Source organism: Malus domestica, chromosome 12, assembly GCF_042453785.1.
Source record: "Malus domestica chromosome 12, GDT2T_hap1".
Taxonomy (NCBI): Eukaryota; Viridiplantae; Streptophyta; class Magnoliopsida; order Rosales; family Rosaceae; genus Malus; species Malus domestica.
The window spans coordinates 3,674,039-3,696,527 of record NC_091672.1 but is presented as its reverse complement, the minus strand read 5'-3'; the positions used below and the strand labels follow the sequence as shown (position 1 = coordinate 3,696,527).

The 22,489-nt window shown below is 39.3% G+C and overlaps 2 protein-coding genes across 4 annotated transcripts; one reads left to right on the top strand and one right to left on the bottom strand.

Annotated features, from left to right (window-relative positions):
- Positions 1-395: 395 nt before the first annotated feature.
- On the bottom strand, positions 396-10,143 carry LOC139187411 (uncharacterized). Its single transcript, XM_029090360.2, has 3 exons — positions 9,996-10,143; positions 9,084-9,259; positions 396-703 (listed from the first exon to the last, which is right to left on the bottom strand). The coding sequence occupies exons 1-3, from the start codon at positions 10,141-10,143 to the stop codon at positions 536-538; spliced, it is 492 nt and encodes a 163-aa protein (XP_028946193.1). The 3' UTR covers positions 396-535.
- LOC103426975 (beta-ketoacyl-[acyl-carrier-protein] synthase III, chloroplastic-like) lies at positions 10,032-20,497 on the top strand. 3 transcript variants are annotated; one of them, XM_029090358.2, is made up of 9 exons: positions 10,032-10,172; positions 15,085-15,468; positions 16,987-17,135; positions 17,687-17,823; positions 18,622-18,727; positions 18,813-18,931; positions 19,185-19,249; positions 19,341-19,563; positions 19,965-20,497. In XM_029090358.2, exons 2-9 carry the CDS (start codon positions 15,272-15,274, stop codon positions 20,184-20,186), a joined length of 1,218 nt encoding a protein of 405 aa, XP_028946191.1. In that variant the 5' UTR covers positions 10,032-10,172; positions 15,085-15,271; the 3' UTR covers positions 20,187-20,497. The 3 variants fall into 3 exon arrangements, with proteins under 3 accessions (XP_028946191.1, XP_070666272.1, XP_028946192.1); XM_070810171.1 differs by having other exon boundaries at positions 19,858-20,033; XM_029090359.2 differs by having other exon boundaries at positions 10,109-10,240.
- Positions 20,498-22,489: the final 1,992 nt, after the last annotated feature.

Below are 22,489 nucleotides of genomic sequence, written 5' to 3'. Positions count from 1 at the left end.
AACCCCGTTAGCGACTCCAAAACTCAGTGCAGAAACTTAGTAATTTATAAGACAAGATTTGTAGCCCAGGACTCCAGCCAAGGTGTTTGTTCATGTTTAAGTTTGGTAAGCTGAATGAGAACTGATCGTTTACCAGGAATCACTAAAGGGGGTGAACAATAAACAATCCCGGTATTCTCTAACAATTTTTCTACATAATCCCCTGTGTTTCATTTCAATCTACCAAACCATCCACTTAGAATATCACCAAGATACGAACAAGGCCATACTATTGACTCACATTTTACCAAGACATCAAATCAAAATCAATTCGCTATCACCGACTACTGCAGATTTGTACATTGACGAGTAAGGCAAAAAAGTAAAGCATATGAACCTTATATACCCACAACTACTGGCAGAAGATAACAGTTTTGATATTGCACTTTGCAACTAAACGGATGTAATTTCACATGAAGCTAAGCAATAAAAAAGAATTTGGATTTTCCTACCTACAGATACAAACATATTGATGTTTAACACGTATAATCAATGACTAATCCTCCAAAAGTGGATGCCTTTCAAGCTCAGAAAGAAGTTCAGTCAAAGGGGCTGAAATGTCATTGACAATCTCATTTTCACCTCTACATTGTAGCAATTGTTCTCGAAGACTCCGCACAAGCTCATTAAGTTTCTGTATACTTTTCTCTTGGGAAAGGATAATCTGCAGTAAAGTTGATATTCAATGAAGTTAATGGACATGTCTACCAGGTTGAAGTTGCAGTCTACCATAATCCATAGAATCAGGCCATTACGTGACCACAGGTATGTAAGAGGCAAGTAGCTAAATAATGCATTGTAACATAAATCGTAAGTAGTAAATTGTGTACGTGTTAACTCTAAAAACTACCAAGCCTACGTGGCGCGCAGGCCGAGTAACTAATAAGCTAACTACGTCCTTCGGTTGATGTGAGGCGTGCCAACTCATCGGCCGAGGAGTAAAATATGTTGATGTTGCGTTGAACGCGCTGCTGACTTATGAATCTCGCGACTGCGGCTGAGGAAGGAACACGTCTCGACCTTCGGGTTCTAGAGCCTGAAGACAAGGCTGCTAGTTTTGCAAAGTTCATAAATCGTCGGCGCCGGATTCGGTCACAGTGATTATATTCGTAAGAGTATAAGCACGCCGAATCGACACCAAGGTATAGGGGCACATATACTCAAAACAGATATATGTCTTGATGGTAAACGTGGTTCGGCTGTCAGAATGCCAAACTCTAAAACCTACTTGTGAGTATCCAATCATAAGACAACTCGGTGTTCAATGTGCCAAGCCCTAGTAACACCTCACTTCACCGAGAAGGCTGATGAGATGACCTCTGCCAATAAGGATCCGAAAATCCTTCTCGACCGAGACTTGGATAGATAACCAGTCGACCCTGTTGCAGTGCTGTTTATCCAAACTGAAGATGCTTCACGGTCGGTTGATTCTACGGCAACAGTGCTGTTTATCCAAACTGAAGATGTTCGACGGTTGCCTTCACAGTGTTGTTTATCCAAACTGAGGATGTGTCGACGGAAAAAGAAAGTAAAAATCTCAAGGTTGTTGAGAGGTTTCGCGTAGAGCGAGAGTTTGCGCAGGACAGTTTGTGCGTTGAATTGGACGGGGTCTTATCGATGTTCTTCCTCCTCTATTTATAGTAGCCAGCTTGCATTGAATCACAATCATTCTCGGATTAGAACTTCTTTCCCTGTTCTAACCTTATCTCGATCAGTCCTACTCCTAGGACTTTGAACCCGACTTGTTATCAGGTCGCACTCAGTCTCAAACTCCAACATCCTTATCCTGTTGAAACTCCTTCCCTTAATAGGACTCACCCACATCCCACAGATTCCCAATGGGATACTGCCAGCCTTAACTACGAGGCCCATGAGCTGGATAACCCCCAACGACTCCTAAGCACGGCCTCTGGGCCAATAACAATTCTAAACTCGGCCCAAACCAATATAACATTGCCCCCTCGCTTCTGAGGTCATCAACCTGTACCCCTTGGTTTGAGCCTCGACCTTGAAGAAGTGAAACCGACCTAAAGATAATCATTGAGTCCTTTTGAGAAATACCACCATGCGCATTTATGAGACATAACCCCATGATCTTGATTTCCCAAGTGTCCTGCCACATGTCAGCCCCCTGGTTAACCTAGCAGCCCTTAATCATGATCCTCGAAAACATGTGACCGCTGAAACGTCTTTCTTGCACTAAACCCGTCGCAACATGCCATCGTGCATCCTCAAACCCCGAAAACCTTGATCTTTTCGCCTTGATTCTAAGAGCATGTACAATGACTACCAACTTTCTCGCTTGATTCTACCCTTGATTTTGAAAATCAAACGTTTAGCCTTCTGTCCTAAATGCTTATAAATACCCGTATTCCTTCCGTTTGTACCTTACGCTTTCCAAAACCCTCGAGATTTCCTCGTCACTTTGTTTTCAAAACCTCCAAAAATCAGAAAATCCTAAGCTTTCATCTCAGAAACCTTTAAGCCTTCATCAATGGCCTCTTTCATTTCAGAGCTCTCCACCGAGTGCAACAAGTGCAAGGACTTCATAGATCAAAACGCCATCAATACTCTGCGTTTCGAGAGTGACCAAACACTACTCATCAAATTCTGGGCCCACTCTTTAAAGACACAGTACCATCATCCATCACCAAACTATTCAAAAAACACTGCCTGGCACATTTGCTGCAAGGATTTGACTGGTCAAAGTGGTGCCAGACAAAACCTCAAGGAGCCTGGCCTTCGACCAATGCGAACTGGGCGGCCTGGGTCATAGGAATGGAAAAATTCTTTGGCAATGAGTGGGAAGCTCTCGGTATCCACGACACCATCAAGCTCTCGACTATGGAGATTACCATGGATAAAGAACTTCTCATGGCAGCTCAAAGCTTCTGGTGCTCGACCACCAACACCATGGTCTTTCCGTTCGGCCCTATGACCCCCACTATCCTCGACATCTCGGCTATCCTCGGAACTCCTCCTTCTGGCATGCCAATAGATGCCACCCTTGTTGGATGCCCATCAAACCTCGAACTCAAAACACTATTTGACGAACGGGCCGTCGAGGCGTTGACCCAAAAAGGTCAAGAGCCTTCAAAAGAGGAAGTTCGGAAGTTGCACAAGAATTTTCTGAACTACAACACCCTCATCCTTCATTTTGCCAGTTGAGGGGATACGAATTTGCAGAAGGGCGAACATGAAGCCTTCTCATTTTACTGGTACAACAAGTTCATCTGTTGCACCAAGTCGAATAAGTGTGGTTGAAAATATGCCGGTGGCGGAGGCTGAAAATATGCCGGTGGCGGAGGCCCTGGCTAGTGGTCATTCTATGGCACTCAGTCTGGCTATCCTTGCCAGTCTTCTACGCTGCCTCGCTGAGACGACTGTTAATAAGATCGACCCACACCAGAATGGACCTCTCTGGGTGTTCCAACTCTGGCTACAGGTTTATTTCTCCACCCTTCGGCCAGAAATCTCCAACCTCCAATCTACTGCAACACTCAGCCTTCAATTGGCTCCTCGACCAGTGCCTCCTCACCGAGCTGAAGAAGTTTTCAAACACTTCTTTGGCCTAGATGTCCTTTCCGACGACAAATTCTTGGTATGTCGTCGTCAGGAATACCCCCACTCCATCCGACTTCCCACATCAACCTAGAATGAAAACGACGATGTTGGTTTTCATCAAAACTGGGGGTCGTTTGTGTTAACTCATGACCTTCCTCTTGGTTACGATGCTCGCTGAGCAAGCTGGGAAGTCTACCACCCCCACTTTGCTGCCCGACAACTTGGTTACCTCCAAGGTTGCCCGGTGCCTTTACTTACTTCCCGCTCCCTTCTAAGTCGAGGACGCCTATCTGGCTCCTCAGAAAGGGAGTGCAGAGACACCGAGAAAGAGTTTTAAGAACGGTGTAAGAAATTCCGCCTTTGACCAATTGTTCCTGAATCTCTCGGCACCGATACTTTAGGCGACTGGTGGGAAGCATATACCCACGGCTTTTTTGGCGCTTCGATCGAGGACGTAGTCAACAAGATTTTTGGTGACTGACCCAAGAAAACTTCTACCCCTCAATCTAAAGAGGCACCCCAAGGTATACGATTGTCTCTACTTTTATTCTTCAAACACTTGGAAGGGTTTTACTAATGAGATTTCGCTTTCTTAGGCAGTTGGATACTAAAACAGGCGGATGTGGTCACCCCGGCTATGGTCAAGAAAAAATTGGCCCCTTCCTCCAAGAAATTCAAAGCTGCCGCACAAAACACACTAAGCAAACGGCCTCACCTGGACGCCGAGATGGCAGGTGAAGCCCCTTGTCCCCCAAAACACGTTAAGAAATTGGCGAAGAAGGGAGCACGGGAGATTCGTATTATCTCTAGCCACACCACCGGGACAACTGCTCCGAGTGCCTCTCCTCCTGCTCCTGTTGTTCAGGCCTCAACGGAGAATTAACCATCTTCACCCAGCCAGGCAACCCAAGCTCAACCAGCACCTGAGGTCCCCGAGGTCGTGGTTGAACTAGTTGCTGGAATTATGCGAATAGTAATCTCGTTATAAAACGGCGAGTCGAAATCAAGAAGCCGTCTGGCCAAGGTAGGGCCGTCAGTCCGTTTTTGCGAGCCGAGCCTATCGAACACTTTCTGGCGCTGGCCTCCACTAAGTTCCCTTGTAGGTGTCGCCGCGGCCGTAGATGGTTGCCGTGATGTTGGAGTCTGAGTCTGAGGCAGTTTCTCCTCGGGTTCAGTTAATACGACGCGTGCCCTACAATTGCTGCATAAAACTATCGGCCTGTCACTTTCTTCTACACTGGAATATGACATGGATTTGACTACCGCCAGTCCTGAAAACCCGGTGGGTGGCTTCTTAAGTCGCAGCCGAGAATTTTTCTTTAGGACATGTTGTACTGAAACAAACTCGGCCTTACCTTTCCCTTTATTCTTGGGCAATTGGGCGTCTACCATGCCAACCGTTGCCAAAGGGAATGGATCGATGTCGACCGTCATTCGCTTTTCAGGAAACTTTAGCTTGCCCTTGTCGATCTAGCTTTGAATATCATCACGGAACATGACACAGTTGTTCGTGGTATGCTTAGTCGAGTTATGGTACTTGCAATACGTCTTCCCTTTAAGCTCTTCGACCTTGGGAATGTTATGTCCCGGCCGAAGTTTGATAATCTTTGCTAACAATAATTGATCGAAAATTGCCTCGGCCTTTGTGATATCAAAAGTGTAAACTTTTGATGTTTTAGCTGTTTCCTCAGTGGTCGAGCGTGTTTTGGTATCCTTGGAATTAATTTGAGTCAATGCCTTGCAAACATATGGTTTGTCTATGACTATCTCGATCGCGTCCACACTGACGTATTGGGATTTTTTGCCTTCGACCGATGCGTAGCTGACTGTGGGATTTTTGTAAATTGTTCCTTGGGATGGGGACTTTGAGATCTTTTCCTCTTGGAGCAAATAATCATATTGTTCGACATGTTGGGCTAATTCATACATATCTCGGAAGTTTGCCCCCAGGAATTTCTTTTTGTACTCCACATCAAGCTCGTTCAGAGCAAGCCTAACAAATTCAACTTCAGGCAAAGGTACTCGGCACCAATTCCTGGCCGATTTAAACCTTGTAAGATAATCCATTAGCGACTCATCAGAAGCTTGAGTCATCCAAGCCAATGCAGAAACCGACAATTCCATCCCCGGCCGATAGAACTATTCGTGAAACTTCTCGACCAGCTCTTCCCAACTTTGAATGGAATTCGATGAGAGGTTGATATACCATGCGAATGCTGAGCTTGTGAACGAAAAGTTGAACAATTGTAGCTTATGGAAATCACTATTGACATCTCCGTATTGCGCAGTGAAACGGGCCACATGTTCTAACGAGGATAAGGACGATTCTCCAGCAAAAAGGCTGAAATCTGGAATCTTGAAACCTTTAGGATATTCGAACTTTTCCACAGAAGCTGGATATGGGTGGATGAATTTCGGGAACTTCGACCTTTTTTTCATGGTCGAATCGATCATCTGTTGGATCTCGATCATATCGACGGATGTTGCTTCCATTTTCTGGTCGGATTCAGCTAACCTACTACTTGATCCTCCCCTTTTTTCTAAGTCAATCGTTTTGGGCCGAGTAGACACTACTTCGGCCTGTAGCGGATTACCTTTAAGTGGAAGCTGCTGAGCTTGATTAACAGGTCCTCCTTCGAAGACTTTGCTAACTAATAGTTCGAGCAATCTGGTATGGGTCTCACCATTGCTTTGTATCACTTCGAGCAAATTGTTCATTTTTTGACCAACTGTCTGTTCAACCTGTCGAGATTGCTCATCAAGTCATCTTCGAAGAACTACCTAATCGGAGGGTTAGAGGCTTCACCATCGTCTTTGTCGCAGTCTTCCACTATTCCTTCAATGAAAACGCTTGCGGTTCAGTTGGGTACTTCTGTGTTTCGAGGCTGGGTACCCAGGCACACTTCCTTTTCTCGGTGTGTCACACTTGCAGCCTCAGGGGTCACAGCGACGATAGGATTTCGCGCATGTGACACCTCTTGTCCAGGACTCTGAACCGGCAGATCGGTCGCTGATTTTCCCATGGTTACTTTCTTTTTGACTGATCGTGTCTCGATGGTCATGCACTTCGTAGTTTTAGCACTGGGTCCCATTGGGCGTGCCAAAATTTTGATCCTAAAAACTACCAAGCCTATGTGGCGCGTAGGCCGAGTAACTAATAAGCTAACTACGTCCTTTGGTTGATGCAGGACGTGCCAACTCGTCGGTCGAGTTCGGCCGAGGAGTAAAATATGTTCATGTTGCGTTGAGTGCGTTGCTGACTTCTGAATCTCGCGACTACGACCGAGGAAAGAACACGTCTCGACCTTCAGGTTCTAGAGCCTGAAGACAAGGCTGCTAGTTCTGCGAAGTTCACAAATCGTCGGCGTTGGATTCCGTCACAATGATTATATTCGTAAGATTATAAGCACGTCGAATCTACACCAAAGTAGAAGGGCATAGATACTCAAAATAGATATTTGTCTTGATGGTAAATGTGGTTCAACCGTCAGAATGTCGAACTCTAAAACCTACTTGTGAGTATCCAATCATAAGAAAACTCGGCGTTCAATGTGCCGAGCCCTAGTAACATCTCACTTCGCCGAGAAGGCTGATGAGATGACATCTGCCAATAAGGATCCGAAAATCCTTCTCGACCAAGACTTGGATAGATAACCAGTCAACCCTGTCGCAGTGCTGTTTATCCAAACTGAAGATGCTTCACAGTCGGTTGATTCTATGGCAACAGTGCTATTTATCCAAACTGAAGATGTTCGCCGATTGCCTCCACAGTGCTATTTATCCAAACTGAAGATGTGTCGACGGAAAAAGAAAGTAAAAATCTCAAGGTTGTTACGAGGTTTTGCGTAGAGAGAGAGTTTGCGCAGGGCAGTTTGTGTGTTGAATTAGAGGGAGTCTTATCGATGTTATTCCTCCTTTATTTATAATAGCCAGCTTGCATTGAATCAAAATCATTCTCGGATTAGAACTCGTTTCCCCGATCCAACCTTATCTCGGTCAGTCCTACTCCTACTAGGACTTTGAACCCGACTTGTTATCAAGCCGCATTCAGTCTCAAACTCCAACATCCTTATCCTATCGAAACTCCTTCCCGTAATATGACTCACCCACACCCCACAGATTCGTAATGTGATACGGCCAGCCTTGACTACTCGGCCCATGAGCTGGATAACCCCCAATGACTCCTAAGCATGGCCTCTGGACTGATAACAATTCTAAACTCAGCCCAAACCAATATTTTTTTGCCCAAACAATACGCCCAAAAAAAAGTTTAAGAATATCCAAGGTGAACTTGCCTTTGAAGTACTTAATGCAACAAGATTCAAAGGCCCTTATCTAATAACTTGTGTTGGGATTACATAAATGCTTTGATTACATGGCCTTTAGCACCGTTAGTTTACAAAAACTAGGTGAATTCTCTCTCACAAAGTTCTTCCTACCGTTTTCTTTGTTTATATATTCCATGAAAGGGAAACCAAATCATTAAACTAAAAATGATAAGCATAAGCAAGAGGATTTATTGTATTTTCCCTTTCATGAATATATTTACGAACACAGAGGATTATCTGCATTTTCAAAGTCCAGTCATTGGACTGGGTGAATTCTCCCTCCCCTCTTCTCTCCATATCTCTCAATTGGTAAGATGTGAGCTAGGCATAAGCAAGAGGATTTTCTTATTCCGAAAATGCAGTTTAACTATACAGACAAACTTGTGCAAATTGGAGAAACATTCTCCATAGAAGAAAACAAGGTAAAACAAAGAAGGCCAAAACAATTAAATTAGGAAGGACAATTGAAGATAATTTTGTAATTTGAAAAGCTACATAATCCTGCATATTCCTTCTCTCAGAAAAATTTAAAGGCCAACCCAGGGAAATCAAAGATCAGTCATTTTGAAAAAGAAAAAAAAAAAAATTGAGATTAGCACTCCAAAATGTCATATTCACTCCCTTCCTTATTTTGTCCACTATGGCAGAGTGCACGAGGACTTTATTGCGATCCCAATAACTGTTGCCTTAGAGAAATGCGCAAACAATACGGATAAAGAAACCATTAACAGAAGAAGCAAATTATTAGGGGCCGCAGCATCAATTCAAGCATTTGTATCTAGATCGTTCATGTGGTGTTGTAAAACACTTACTCTGGGCACTGAAGATGTGAGCTTGTTATAATTAACTGCTATGAGAAGTTATAACCTAAGTCCCAACTGAAGCAACAAAAAGATCCTAAACTCAGGTATGTTGAAAACTTAAGTCTACATTTGAATTTAACGTATGACATAAATTTCCGAATTTGAAGACCGGCTTATTGGTTACTGAAATTTCTTAAATAGCATAATGTTAACAACAATGAATAACTGAAAAGGACATGTATATTTCTTTAAAACTAACACTTGTGAAAGTAAAGAAGCGTAGATTTCCAACTCCAAAATACACGAAAGGGTTATGCAAGGCAAAGAAAAGAAGTCATTAAGCACTCACCTTTTCTTTCGCAGTTTCTTCCCTTTCAGATATGTACTTGTGTTTCTTGGAGGTACTTGGACTTGGATCATCATCCCCATATTTCTTCCATTCGAACTGTGACGTAAACACAATTAACAGGAGCAGACAAACCAACAAACATGGTCTGGACATTGTCAAGCAGCGCTCACCGATATCTGTTATACATTTCCCAAACTAGCATATCAAATATTTTAGGGAACTTTAACGAAAAGCACCCGGTACTGTTCACTTTAACGAAAAACCACATTTTTATACTGTAAAGTCAATCCTGGTACTATTCACTTTACCCTTTATTTTGTCCTTATCATTAAAACTCAAAGTTTTCAAGCCCTTTTCATTAGTTTTCCTAATATTTTATGAATGAGAGGCAACTCACAATTCACAAAAAAGAGTAAGAAGTTATTAAATTTGACGGCACCTTCTCATTTTATAGTTCTGTTGGACACCAATAACCATTAGCAAGAAACTTTATCTTTATTTATCCTTTTACAATTATTTCATGTAACCATGCTTCATACCTTGAGTTTGTAAGGATTTAAATTTATATATTAACAAGTATTTCTGGATTTAAAGATGGATTTTTTCTAATTTCTTCCATGGGAGCATGAAAATAGCAAAATAATTATAAAGGATAAAAAAACCTTATTTTCCTAAACATCGTAATAATACTTCAGCAATTTCAGCTTTTATTGGTTTGTAGTAACAAATACTAAAACACAATCTATGAAAGGGGAAAAAGGAAGAAACTTTGGGGTTAATTTTCTGTTCCTACATTTTCTCACCAACCAAACACAACCTAAGAAGCAAGAAACGGGAACCCCATTAACCCAATCCAAGAAACTACTAATAAAGCTTTAAAAAGTAAGTGAAAGAGAGAAGCATGGAACTTACAGATCTGAGCTGAAGAAGAAGAAGGGCATATCTCAGTTGCTATTGAACTGCTTGAAGTTTTGAAGAAAACCCAGATGGCTTTCGGCTTATGCTGTAATAAAGTGTGGATTATACGGTTGGATCCTTGAGGTTCTAAGTATAAATTCATCCGCTAAACCTCTCTCTTCTCTCTTTAAGGTGGTTTTCCTTCCACTTCGGTTCTGTCAAACTTTACAGGCTCCATTTTCTGCAATTCGGTCACTCAAGTTTGTAAAATCTTTCACTTTAGCACCTCAAAGATCCAATTCTCACAGTTAACTCCCCATATATTTATTTATTTATTCCTCATCCTGATTTTTAGTTTTCTACTAGAACGGTTGCCCGCGCGTTGCCGTGGGAATGTCAAATAGATTATAAAAAACATATGACATGATACTTCAACAAACTTTCTAGGTGACACCGAATAAATGTTGCTATTCCAGATGCAATAGTGTAATATTATGGAATGGAATATGATGTAAAAAAGGAGTTACCGCTAACCCATTGTCGGTCTTACATAAACAAAGACGCTTAAAAGCAGGTAAGTAAACATTTTAATGAAGAGGAAATGCAGAAGTAGAACCAACTAATCCACTACTGCTTACAGTCCCATATCTAACAATATATACACATACATATATATATATATGCATAGAAACATGAAAATTTCAGAAAATGAAACATAAAAGGATTGAAAATTCTGGAAAAAGAAAAAGGACTTACGGTGATGGACGGCGGAGAACAGAGATGGATAGTGTAGGCAAAGTTTTGGTAGCTGGGTGAAAACAAAAGCAACCACTAATACAATCAAGTAAAATAAATGCAAACAAAGAATATGTAGAACTATATAAATAAGAAATTCAAAACATTATAGCAGAAAATCAATTACATACAACTTTTCTTTAAGCAATCTTTAATTGCAGAAATGGAATCTGAAAAAAGAAACCCATTAATCAGTTCAAATCCATCAAACTTTTCATCTGGGAAAATCATTGACTCGAACTTGACCATACCTGAGCATGTATCTTCTTACAAATCCAAAAACAAAGAAAAAGTAGCTGCTGCCCCGAACCCACATAGAACCAACGACTCCAACCATGTTTCCGTACAGGGACTTGCTCAGCAAACTCTTAGCAACGGAATCGAATTGGGTTTTGAGCACATGGAATTTCCTGGTAACCATCATTCCAATCAACCCCTTTGCTTTTTCACAATCCTAAGGAAAGTTTAATGAGGAGAGAAGATCTGGAAATTTTTCTCGGTCAGAAACATACCTCTTGTAGAAGTGATGAGAAGGAATGAAAAATCAGAACACCACCTGTTTAAAAATGCAAAAATGAAAAAAAAAAAATCAGTCTTCAAAAATCTCTGCAAAATAGTGAACTTGTGTTATCATCATATTATCCTCACCATTACCATTATATCCTGCAATTCCTTGTTCTCCGATTTCAAATCACTCTAATTCTCATCCCAGTTAACTGGTTTCGAATCGCCACTAACTTCTATAATTCCGAAATCACAAAATTCTAGTAAGGGTATGCCGAAACACAAAATCAAAATTCAATTTCATTGTGCACAGAGCAACTTAAAGATTGAGACTTTTATTTACTTCTACAATTCTACACACTTCCTTATTGGTCACTGCTTCGAAGAACATAGCTGAGCTCACATTATTATCCAACTACAGTTATCCATATCATAAACCGGGGGAAAAACAATATTTAGAAGAAAACACAGTGAATCAGAATATAAAACCCAAGCCTTTTTCATTTAAATTTTTTTTTAATCGAAACAGAGTTGATTTGCTAGAGAGAAAGTGAGGTTCATTTGGCAAGAAACTCACTAAAGCATGTAATAATCGAATGGATAATTATCATCAAACATGTTTTTATTTGTCTTTGCAATGCGTTGTCATTATTTACATCAAACATTGATACAACACCGAAATATTATAGTTTCAGCCCATTGTTAGAACACAACTGTCACGTAACAATATGACACCAAAATACAATATTGATTAACAAAGGTTAAATCACTGGTGAAAGTTTAAAAAAACATAGTTAAAAAAATTGCATAATTACCAGTACTTGGAAGAATATAAGTTAGCTTATACACCAAAGTTATATGTATCATAAAACACAACACCAACAATAATTAGAAGAAAACACACTTATTCAAAACAGAAGACACTGTTTGACAATCACCAGACAATGTTGTTTGACAATGAAAGCAAACGAAATGCCTGACCATTGAAAAAAATTGTCATTGTCAATGTTCTTGATCTTTAATTAAAAAAATACAAATTTTAACAAAGGTAATTGAATCACACACTTCAATTTAGTATTACATCATGGATTAAAAGTAAATATATGGTTGAATTCATAATTAAGCTTTAATTAATAACAAAAGCTTTTAAATCTTTGTAAAAGCTTTAAACGATATTAAACACTGTGCTCTTTAAACGCTTTTTTTCAATGGACTATTTCATTTTCTAAATCTTACACCCAAGCAGTTTAAATTAGTTCAACAAAAAGAAAGCCAACTCTTCGTTTCAAATTTTCAATCAACTATTTTGCTACCTAAATCTTACCCTGAAGGACTTTAAAGGTTGAAAAGATGCGTAAGCTGTGATGATCCCAGCATAAAGACACCCTGCAAAGGAAACAGATGAACAAAGGAAAAAAACCAAACGATGAGTAATAAAACTCACAGACCAAATTTCTTAAACACATCACAAATCACCATGTAAGTCCCAAAAAAATTCTCTCACACGCTTCTATCTTGCCTCTGTTTTCTCACCCCAAGTTGTAAATCATTTTTGCACCCTTGCTAACTCAATTTTATCTCACCTTAAAACTTTATATCTACGCTGCAACCCGACGGTCTTAACATTGTATTTAAAAGAAGGAATTCCTTACATAAGTACGGTGCAGAAATTTGAAAGGTAGAACACAATCCAATTGAAAATTTGTGTAATAAAAATCAAAACCGAAAAAACTCATCATGTCTCTCATCAACCCAAATCCCCAAAGCCAATTCATGGTCCGAAGAACTATAGGGCTTATTACATTATTGAGAAAATGGACTTCCACTTATTTCATTGTGTGCTCACCCCCCTTTGCGGTATCAAATATCATCGCACAGATGACAGGTTTCTTTCAAAACCCCATTCACCCCTTTCTGAAAGCACAAACCTATAACATAAATTGACAAAGCATTTTACCCAATACAATTGAATTCCTGATTACAACACATAACATAAACTGATAAACCATTTTATCCAAATAACCATTTAGTTTTTAACATTTAAAACCGAACAGAACGAAAGGTATATATTTGGAAAAAAAATAGAGTGTTTGAGCATTTAAATCTCACCCTTAACACTTTTAAAGTGCAGTGGTCCAGATGCAAAGAAAAACTGCAAAACAGAAATCCAGGCACAAAAAGTTTCACAATCTTTATAATAATTAATCAAGAAGCCAAATGAGAAATCAAATGAGTGTGCACAAATCTAATTCTACATGGTAATCTGACTTGCTTCATTGTCAACAGTACATGCATTAGAGGTCTTTGCTATTTACTGATTTAGCATATGTGGTCTATATGCAGTCACATTCATATGAAGCAAACTGAGGGAAAGTGAGAGTGAGAGATTATAAAACACAATACAGCAAGCAAACCTTGGTGGAGCTTTAATCTGATTGGTTAAGATAGTCGATTGTAATCCATAGTTGCTAATAGAAACATATTCTCATGTTACTTAAGCGACAAAAAGCACGAACTCATTAAATCATAACAAAAAGCACTAATATACACAAAAGTGGGAAAAAAATTATACCTTTTTATTGAACAGAAAGGTTCATTTCCCTGTATCGAGCTTGTAGAAAAGTTGGAACTGCATGAGTACATGCTACAGGGCAGAATACGTATAGAGTGCTGGAACTGCACTAATATACACAAATGTGAATATATTGAGTGAACTTAATTAAAAATTTAGAACTTAACTAATTCATAAAATCACAAACCTCAACCATGAAAGTTCCACAATCTCCTTTTCTTTCCCAATCTTACTCAGATACCCAAAACAATCTGATACTAAAATTAGTTAAAAAATATATTCAACTAATTGAAATATTATACAATAGTGAAGTTCACAGACTAATTGGAACACATCTTTGCAAGTCATTAAGATTATGGAAACCTAATTGTTGATACGTTATTAAAAAATATGCATAGAGTGCTGGAAAACACAAAAGTAATCACTTGCAAAAAAATACTCAAATTTTATCAAAATCTTGCTTCAAATACAAAGGATCCATACAATATGGACCACACTCAACCAACCTCCAATCAAACAAAATTCATGTTTCCCTTCTCAGATGGCGAACACCCATACATGAAACTTGGTTCTTTTCCTAGATGACTAAACCATAGAAAAACAATCCACACGGAACAGAATCGAAATCTCATACCCATAAACTGACTGACAACAACAAAAGCTCAAAATTTTGAAAACACATCTCTCAATAAGAAACCCACTGGTAAAATCTAAAATCAGACAACATAAAACCAAACACTTGCAGTAAAAAAACAAAAAAAACTCATCAGGAGAAATTACATTCACCAAGCTGAAGATCCGTATAACCCAACCCACCAAGCTAAATAACCTTCACCGGCCGATGAATTTTTCCTTTGAAAAATGGCTCCACACCTGCAAACACAAAGATTAACAAAAGATAAGCCACCAAGGGTTAAAAAATGGCAGAAAACAATAGCGAAGAACGGCAGATATCCAGAAAAGGAAGAAAGCGAAGAGCGGGAGAAACCAAGAAAACGAAGAAAGAAAAACGAACAGAGAAAAATGAAAAAGTGAGGCAAAGAAACTAAAGAAAAGTAGAAAGACATTCTGCCGATGATCAACACGTGTCCAATGTGGACAAAACCGGCATTTTCTCACTCTAAAAACCACAGAGAAGAACAACAGAAGACAATTACAGGGGCAAATTCGTCCACCCACTGGTCATCCACAGTACCACGTGGTTGGGTTTTAGTATATAGAGATTTTGTGTAGGTGACCCTCCGAAGAAAGAAGGGCCGGTCTACTTATACCACTGTCTCTCTGTCTCTCCGCCATAGCTGTAGATCTTTTCCTCTGTTTCTCTGTCTTCTGGTTCTCATATATTAGCTGAATTCAATCTCTCTCCGGCTCTGCATATATTTTTTGTGGGTCTGAAATTTTGCTTTGTGGGCTTAAATAAATGGCCACCAATGCATCTGGGTTCTTCACTGCTCCTACAGTTCCTAGCCAGAGGAGGAAGATTCAGCCTTCAATACGCATTTTTGGATCTGGGTTTCCTTCCCTTGAGGGAATCTCCAAGAGGGTATTCTGCTCCAGCACTTTTGAAGGCGCAGAGAAGCATGTCGGAGCTTCCGCTTCTGAATCTCGATCACCCAAGTGACTTCAATCTCCATTCTTTCATTCTTTTTGGTGATATTGCCCCTTATTGTTTTGTAGGTTGGATTTTGCATATGATTTATTATCTTTGTTGGAAAGCTTCATGATTTGCATTTAGTCATAAAGTTCTTTAGCTTTCTGGTTTTACTTGTATATGCTAGATTTGTTTCGATAAGTAGGATTCGAGTTATGGTTGGCAATAGCATGCCAGTGCATAGCGATTTTCTGTGGGAAAGGGATGGGGAATAAATTCCCATGTTTAAACTTGTGCTGCACAAAGTTTTTAAATTTTGGTTCGGATATATTATCACTGAGGATTTGGAATCGGATGATCTTATGCATCTCCATTGCAGTAGGATTTACAAGGCTTAAGCAACGAAGCCAGCTACAACCGATTCCAAAATCAAGCCGACTTTTTAGTAACTACAATCAATTTAAGGCTAAAATTTGGGGAAGTTTACATATACATAGATGATTATGGCACAGTAAAGTAAACTGTCTAACAAATCAATTTTAGGACTAACTAGAGGATGCAACTAAGTTAGAAGCGTTTTCATTGATGTAAGTCGGATTACATGCATGAGCTTAGGTGAATCAGTATTTGGCAAAAATATTAGATTTCCTTTTGATGATACTTCTAGATGAGGTTTTGTATTGGTTTTTAAAGGTTGCTTGTATCACTGTTCTTCCGATGGCTTCACCATCTGTCTGCTCTCTCTCCCACTTAAAATAAGAGAATGTTTTGGATGATGGAAGGGAAATAAAGGTAATAATCATGAACAAAACTAAAAGTTTATCTTATCAGTTTACCACTAACTTTTTCTTGCCTATTGTCATCTGGTTATCTTATGAACCCCAGAAAAAAAATTTGTTTATCAAATGAAGGTTTTTTTATTCCTTTTCTTGCATTTGGATTGTCTTTGCGCTTTGTAGCTATCTTCTTTAATGGCTTGGTAAAAAAAAGGTCGTACCCAGTGCACAAGGCTCCCGCTTTACGCAGGGTCTGTGAGAGGTGAATGTCGGCTAGCCTTACCCCCATTTATGGAGAGGCTGCTCCCAAGTCTCGAACCCAAGACCTACCGCTCATGGGCGAAGGCATTTGCCATCGCACCAAGTGTGACCTCTTCTTTAATGGCTTGGTAAAGGGTGCTAAATGTAGAACATGACCAAATTACCAAATTCCTTTATTGAATGCCTAGTGTGTTATTGAACTTTGTCCTGAATGAATTGGTTGTTTATTTCTGTTTTTGTAAAATCTAAAATGTAATTCCTACCAGTGGCCCATGGCTTTGGACGGATCTTTTAAAATTGTCTCCTGCATCTAATTCTAATTGTTCTTGGTTAAAGCTATCCCAGGTTGGACCGTGGCCACTGCTATGTGTTTTATGTAATAAACAGAGTGCCTTTGCCCAGAGCCACTGTCAGTACTGGGATTGCATTTTGGTTAGATGGGGGGTATGAATACAAGCTGGTAAATGATAATCTGTCTGATCTTAAATAATTTCTATTTTATTTCAGGCTTGTCACTAAAGGCTGCAAGTTAATTGGATGCGGCTCAGCAGTACCCAGTCTTAAGATTTCAAATGACGATCTTGCGAAAGTAGTAGATACAAACGATGAATGGATATCTGTTCGCACTGGGATTCGTAATCGACGAGTTATTTCAGGTCAGGTCATGCTTTTCTGTGCATGATAATGTCGTAAATTTGGTAAACAGTTTGAGGTAGCTTAGCCTGTGTCGAGCCTCTTTTTTTAAATCGCATGCTATGAGTTTAACTTAGGAAATTCGGCTTCATAGTCTCATACTTGTGGTGCATATGCACTGCATTACAAGAGGAAACAATCTGTTGGACCTCTCAGGTTGATGATTTGAATCTTGCCTAGGATGAGGTTCGTCAGATAGCGGCTTGTATGACCTTCTTTCTGTCGCTATTGAACAAAATCTGTTACATAGTACTATGACTTCACCATTCTATTCGGACAACTGAAACTATAAGCATATGGCGAGGTTTGACCTGATTAATGCTGGTAGTGTAAGATGTGTAAGAGCCTAAGAGGGACTTTCCTATGTTGTACTGGATATTTGAATGCTTTTACCTTTTATCTGAACACTTATTTTAGTCAAATATGTGTCTCTTTTCTCGTCCTCATTTTTAGGTCTAGTGGATATTTTATGTTACCCATTCTATATAATGACATTCTTCTTGTAAAATTAGAGGCAAAGAGAGCCTGACAACGTTAGCGGTCGAGGCAGCGCATAAAGCTCTTGAGATGGCACAGGTTGATGTTGATGATGTGGACCTAATCTTGGTGTGCACATCTACGCCTGATGATATCTTTGGCTGTGCCCCTAAGGTATGTAGATCATTGGGTGGTATCTGGATTAAGTCGTCAGGATTTAAAAAAAAAAAAGAAGGGATTGAGCTTCACAGTGGTGTGCATTATATGATTGTTTTGCCAATATTGATTCGTATTATATTTTATTCTCCATGTTTTTAGGGGCTTATAAATCTTTAGGTGATGAACAAAATTTCATCTATCTAGGTGTGTATTTATTTGTTATGTAGAAGAAAAATAAAAAGTAACAGATCGTTGCAAGTTTCATTAATTTATAAAGGGGTTCTATTTCAGACAGAAGTGGATTCTTGTATCCGTGTGGGCATCTATGTCTAAGAACTTTAGAAGGGTTCCCATTAGCGTGATTCATCTTGACTGGACTGGAGTTTTGTACTAGATGTGACATGCTTTTTTTGGTTTGTTCAGTATTTGGTCGAACTACCGCTGGCTGACTTTTAAAAACTGTAGCTTTTTAAGGTCTCTTCTTTATATTCCTAGTAGATTATTTTATTGATTAAGTTTGTTGTGCTTATATAGTTTTATGCTTTTTCCATGGCACGAACTTTGACCAACTACGTGAACTATACTGGACTATATTGATCACGATTCACACATGATATAGAACGAACAACTGAGTGTTACTCTATTTTGCATGTTGGAAACCCGTGTAATGCAAGTGGAGCTAAATATTGATGTTGTTGAGCTTCACAATTTAATGAATGCTCGAGCAAAAATTCAAACTTTTAGTGCTTATGTTGTTTAATTAATACAGTAAATGCTTACATTTTTTCAATTTGTATTATATTGTAATTTCAGGTTCAGAAAGCACTCGGCTGCGCAAGGAATCCTTTAGCGTATGATATTACAGCTGCTTGTAGTGGATTTATTTTGGGTCTAGTATCAGCATATTGTCACATTAAGGGTAACGACTTGGTTTATTTTGCTCTAAGGATGCCCGCTGTTATTTCCCAAGTTTAATTGATTAAACTATATTGTGCAAACTGCAGCTGGTGGATTTAAAAATGTTCTTGTTATTGGGGCTGATGCTCTTTCTCGGATTGTTGACTGGACCGATAGAGGAACGTGTATTCTCTTCGGGGATGCTGCTGGGGCTGTATTAATACAGGTGTGTTTACGTTGCATAATGAAATTTTGGCATATATCTAAGCACTGGTTTTCTATGTAAGGGCATTGAAGTCCCTCTCAGCTTCTAACTTTGGACTTTGCTTTATTTGGCAGTTAATTTTGTCTCCATTTTTCAGAAACTCATACCATACTATCTTAATAATGTCGTTTCCAGAATGGATCAAATGAATTATTAGCAAAGATTTCATTCCACACATTTCATTGCACTTAGCAGAAATTTCATAATTGTGTAGGCCTGCAATGGTGAGGATGATGGTTTGCTTTCTTTTGATGTGCATAGTGATGGTGAAGGATACAGGTTTGTGTTTTCTCGATTGCTATGTTTGTTTTATGCACCTTTTCAGCAAGTACAGTATTTTTCTGATACTGACCGATCACTCTCTTTGCAGACATCTAAATGCCGCCTTGAAAGAAAATGAAACAGACGATGAGTTGGGTTCTAATGGTTCAGTCCTAGGCTTCCCTCCAAGACAAGCTTCATATTCCTGCCTTCAAATGAATGGTAAAGAGGTCTTTCGATTTGCTGTGCGTGTTGTGCCACAGTCAATTGAGTATTCCCTTGCAAAGGCTGGTCTCCCTGCATCTAGCATTGATTGGTTACTGCTCCATCAGGTATGACGAATGATATCTTTGGGAAAGTTTACCCCAGGTTTTACTGATTAAACGATTTCTCTGCTCTACCGTCAATTATAGCTACCGATTATCATTTAACTACAATTTCTTTCCCACATTACGTTTAATTTCAGAAAATATTTAGGCATGGAAAATAGACATACGGCAAGTAACTTCAGCCTAATAATTTTTTACTTCCAAAACTATACCAGCCTGTCATACATGTCCAGTGAACTAAACTGGTACACTATTGAGAAATAATGCTTACATTTTCATTTTCTTCGTAATGGGAAGTTTGAACGAATATAGCACTTCAAGGGAGCTTCTTAATGACCTAAGGTTTTCCTCGCAAACAAGCGACGTAGTACATTGTGTTCTGATAAGACAAATCAATAATGCAGGCAAACCAGAGGATCCTTGATGCGGTTTCTACTCGCTTGCAAATCCCATCAGAACAGGTGATTTCAAACTTGGCAAACTATGGCAACACGAGTGCTGGTTCCATACCGTTGGCATTGGACGAAGCCGTGAGAAGCGGGAAGGTGAAACCAGGCCATACTATTGCAGCTGCCGGTTTTGGAGCAGGTCTGACTTGGGCTTCTACCATTTTCAGATGGGGTTGAAACTCGAAACCTCGCCTCCTGCCAATACAGAACAAGAACGTCGTCCTAGCCGTATGAAGCGCGGTTTTGCAATTCTTGCATCACGTTCCAAATGTATTAGGTATTGTTGCATCAAATCTCCATCAGCTCACTTTCATTTGTTTTTCTTTAGTTTTTGGCACCCTCAGTAAGATTGTATTGTTTTTCGTAGGTCCAATAATTTATTTGTTTTCTGTTTCTTGAGTCACAAGCCAAGGCTAAAATAACAATTCTAATGCTGCAACGAAGACAGCTATTCTATATCTCATGTTTGAATTGAGCATTTTTCAAAACTTTTGTTTTTGACAAACAATATAATAATAACGTAATTTGAAGTTTAATCATCCAAGGGTCGGGATTTGAACTTGGCGCAGACGGCGGAGCACACTGCTCTAGTTGATTTGGCCAAATCCAAATCTACGAACATTTTTCTCAACATTTTGTTTGGATGAAGAAATTTAAGATTATTAAGAAAGTTCGAAATGATAGAATTCTATTTTTTTTTAATTTGTGAATTTTCTTGTTTGGTTAACTTAAAAAAAATAATTGAATTTGAATATGGAATCTTTTATTTTTAAACTCTCACTCATAGAAATTTAAAAATGACATTTATTTATATGGAATTTAAACTTAGGAATTTGAGGTCCCAAAATATGATATATTTTTTTTATTCTAAATTTCTATGTTTATGAATTCAAATAAAGGAATTGATGCATGTCAATTTATAAATTCTAACTTTTGACAAAATTCTAAGTTTATTTCCTTCATCCAAACGTAGTGTTTTAACTTTAATCAAGTGGCATTGCACTTGCAAAATAACTAAATATATGTACAACATAATCAATAATTACAATAACTACAATGCCAAGAAAGGAAAAAAAATAATTTAAAAAAACGTAAAATTCAAGTGGGTCATTGAGGGAAAACCCTAGGTTGAACTGGAACCTAGATTTAATCTTGTTCAAAACACCATTCATTGCAAGATCAAAAGCATCCTTCTTAGCTCTTAATCCCATTGAGCTCCCATGCCTTCTATACATAACTCTTGGTATCATCTCCAACATTTTCTTTCTCATCTTCTTCACTCTAGCCCTAGGAATGCTCCTAAGCACATCCAAAACCCTAGTTTCCTTGAACACCACGTCCTTCTTTGGTATAAACACTGAGAACTCTCCGTACTGATCTGTCGGCAAGTGCCACCCGTACTGCGCTTTAGCGGACCGCCTCGCCCGCTGCAACCACGTCTTCAATAAGGACAAATTGGGCAGATGAAACGATGTCGGATAAGGCACATGATAAAACCCAGACCAACAAGGTCTCAACCTGTAAATGCAATGATGGTTATGGCTAACAAAGAGAGGAAGAAGAAGAGAGCGTTGAGAGAATATACTATTAATTTTCAAATTGATATCATTACAACTAATTTGGACTGGCATATATCCTCGCGCTAGTACATGTTTTCCACACTGCATGTATGCCAACTAGACAGTTAACATACTAATCAAATGGACTCCCTTAAAGACCTAAGTTATCCCTATTGAGCCCAAGTACAAAAGCCCCTTACAATTTGGCCCAAATTCCCTTACATTATCTTATTCCTTCGATCTAACAACCTCTGCACAATTCATAACAGTACTTCCCCCTTCGAACAACCTTGTCTTCAAGGTTCAGAGTGGAAAATCTGGAAACTTTTTCTTGAACTCATCAAAGTCTTCCCAAGTTGCATTGGCTTCCACTTGATCCTTCCACTGCACCAGCAACTGTACTCTCGCAGCCTTGCCCTTCCTGTACATCCTCCTAGCAAGTATTGCTTGAGGAATGTTATGAACCAACCCATCTTCTGTAACCTGAGGCAGTTCAATTTGTGGGGTGATGGCTGGTCCAAGATGTCTTTTGAGGCAACTTACATGGAAGACATGATGAATTTTTGTTTCAGTATGTAACTTAAGCTTGTAGGCAACCAATCCAACCTTATCCACAATTTCATAGGGTCCATAGTACCTTGGTTGTAGCTTGTGGTGCTAAAGCTTGCAACTAATAAGGCATCAACTTCAAATAAACAAATTCTCCCATTTCGAAATGCCTTTCAGTTCTCTTCTTGTCACTGTACTGCTTCATTCGATTCTGTGCTACCTCTAAATTATTCTTCAGCACTGATAACACCTTATCCCTGTCCATTAATCCCTGTTCCACAACTCCTACCTTTGTAGTGCCTGACTCATAAGGAATTACCTGTGGTGGAGGGTACCCATATACTATCTCAAAGGGAGTATGTTTTCAAGAAG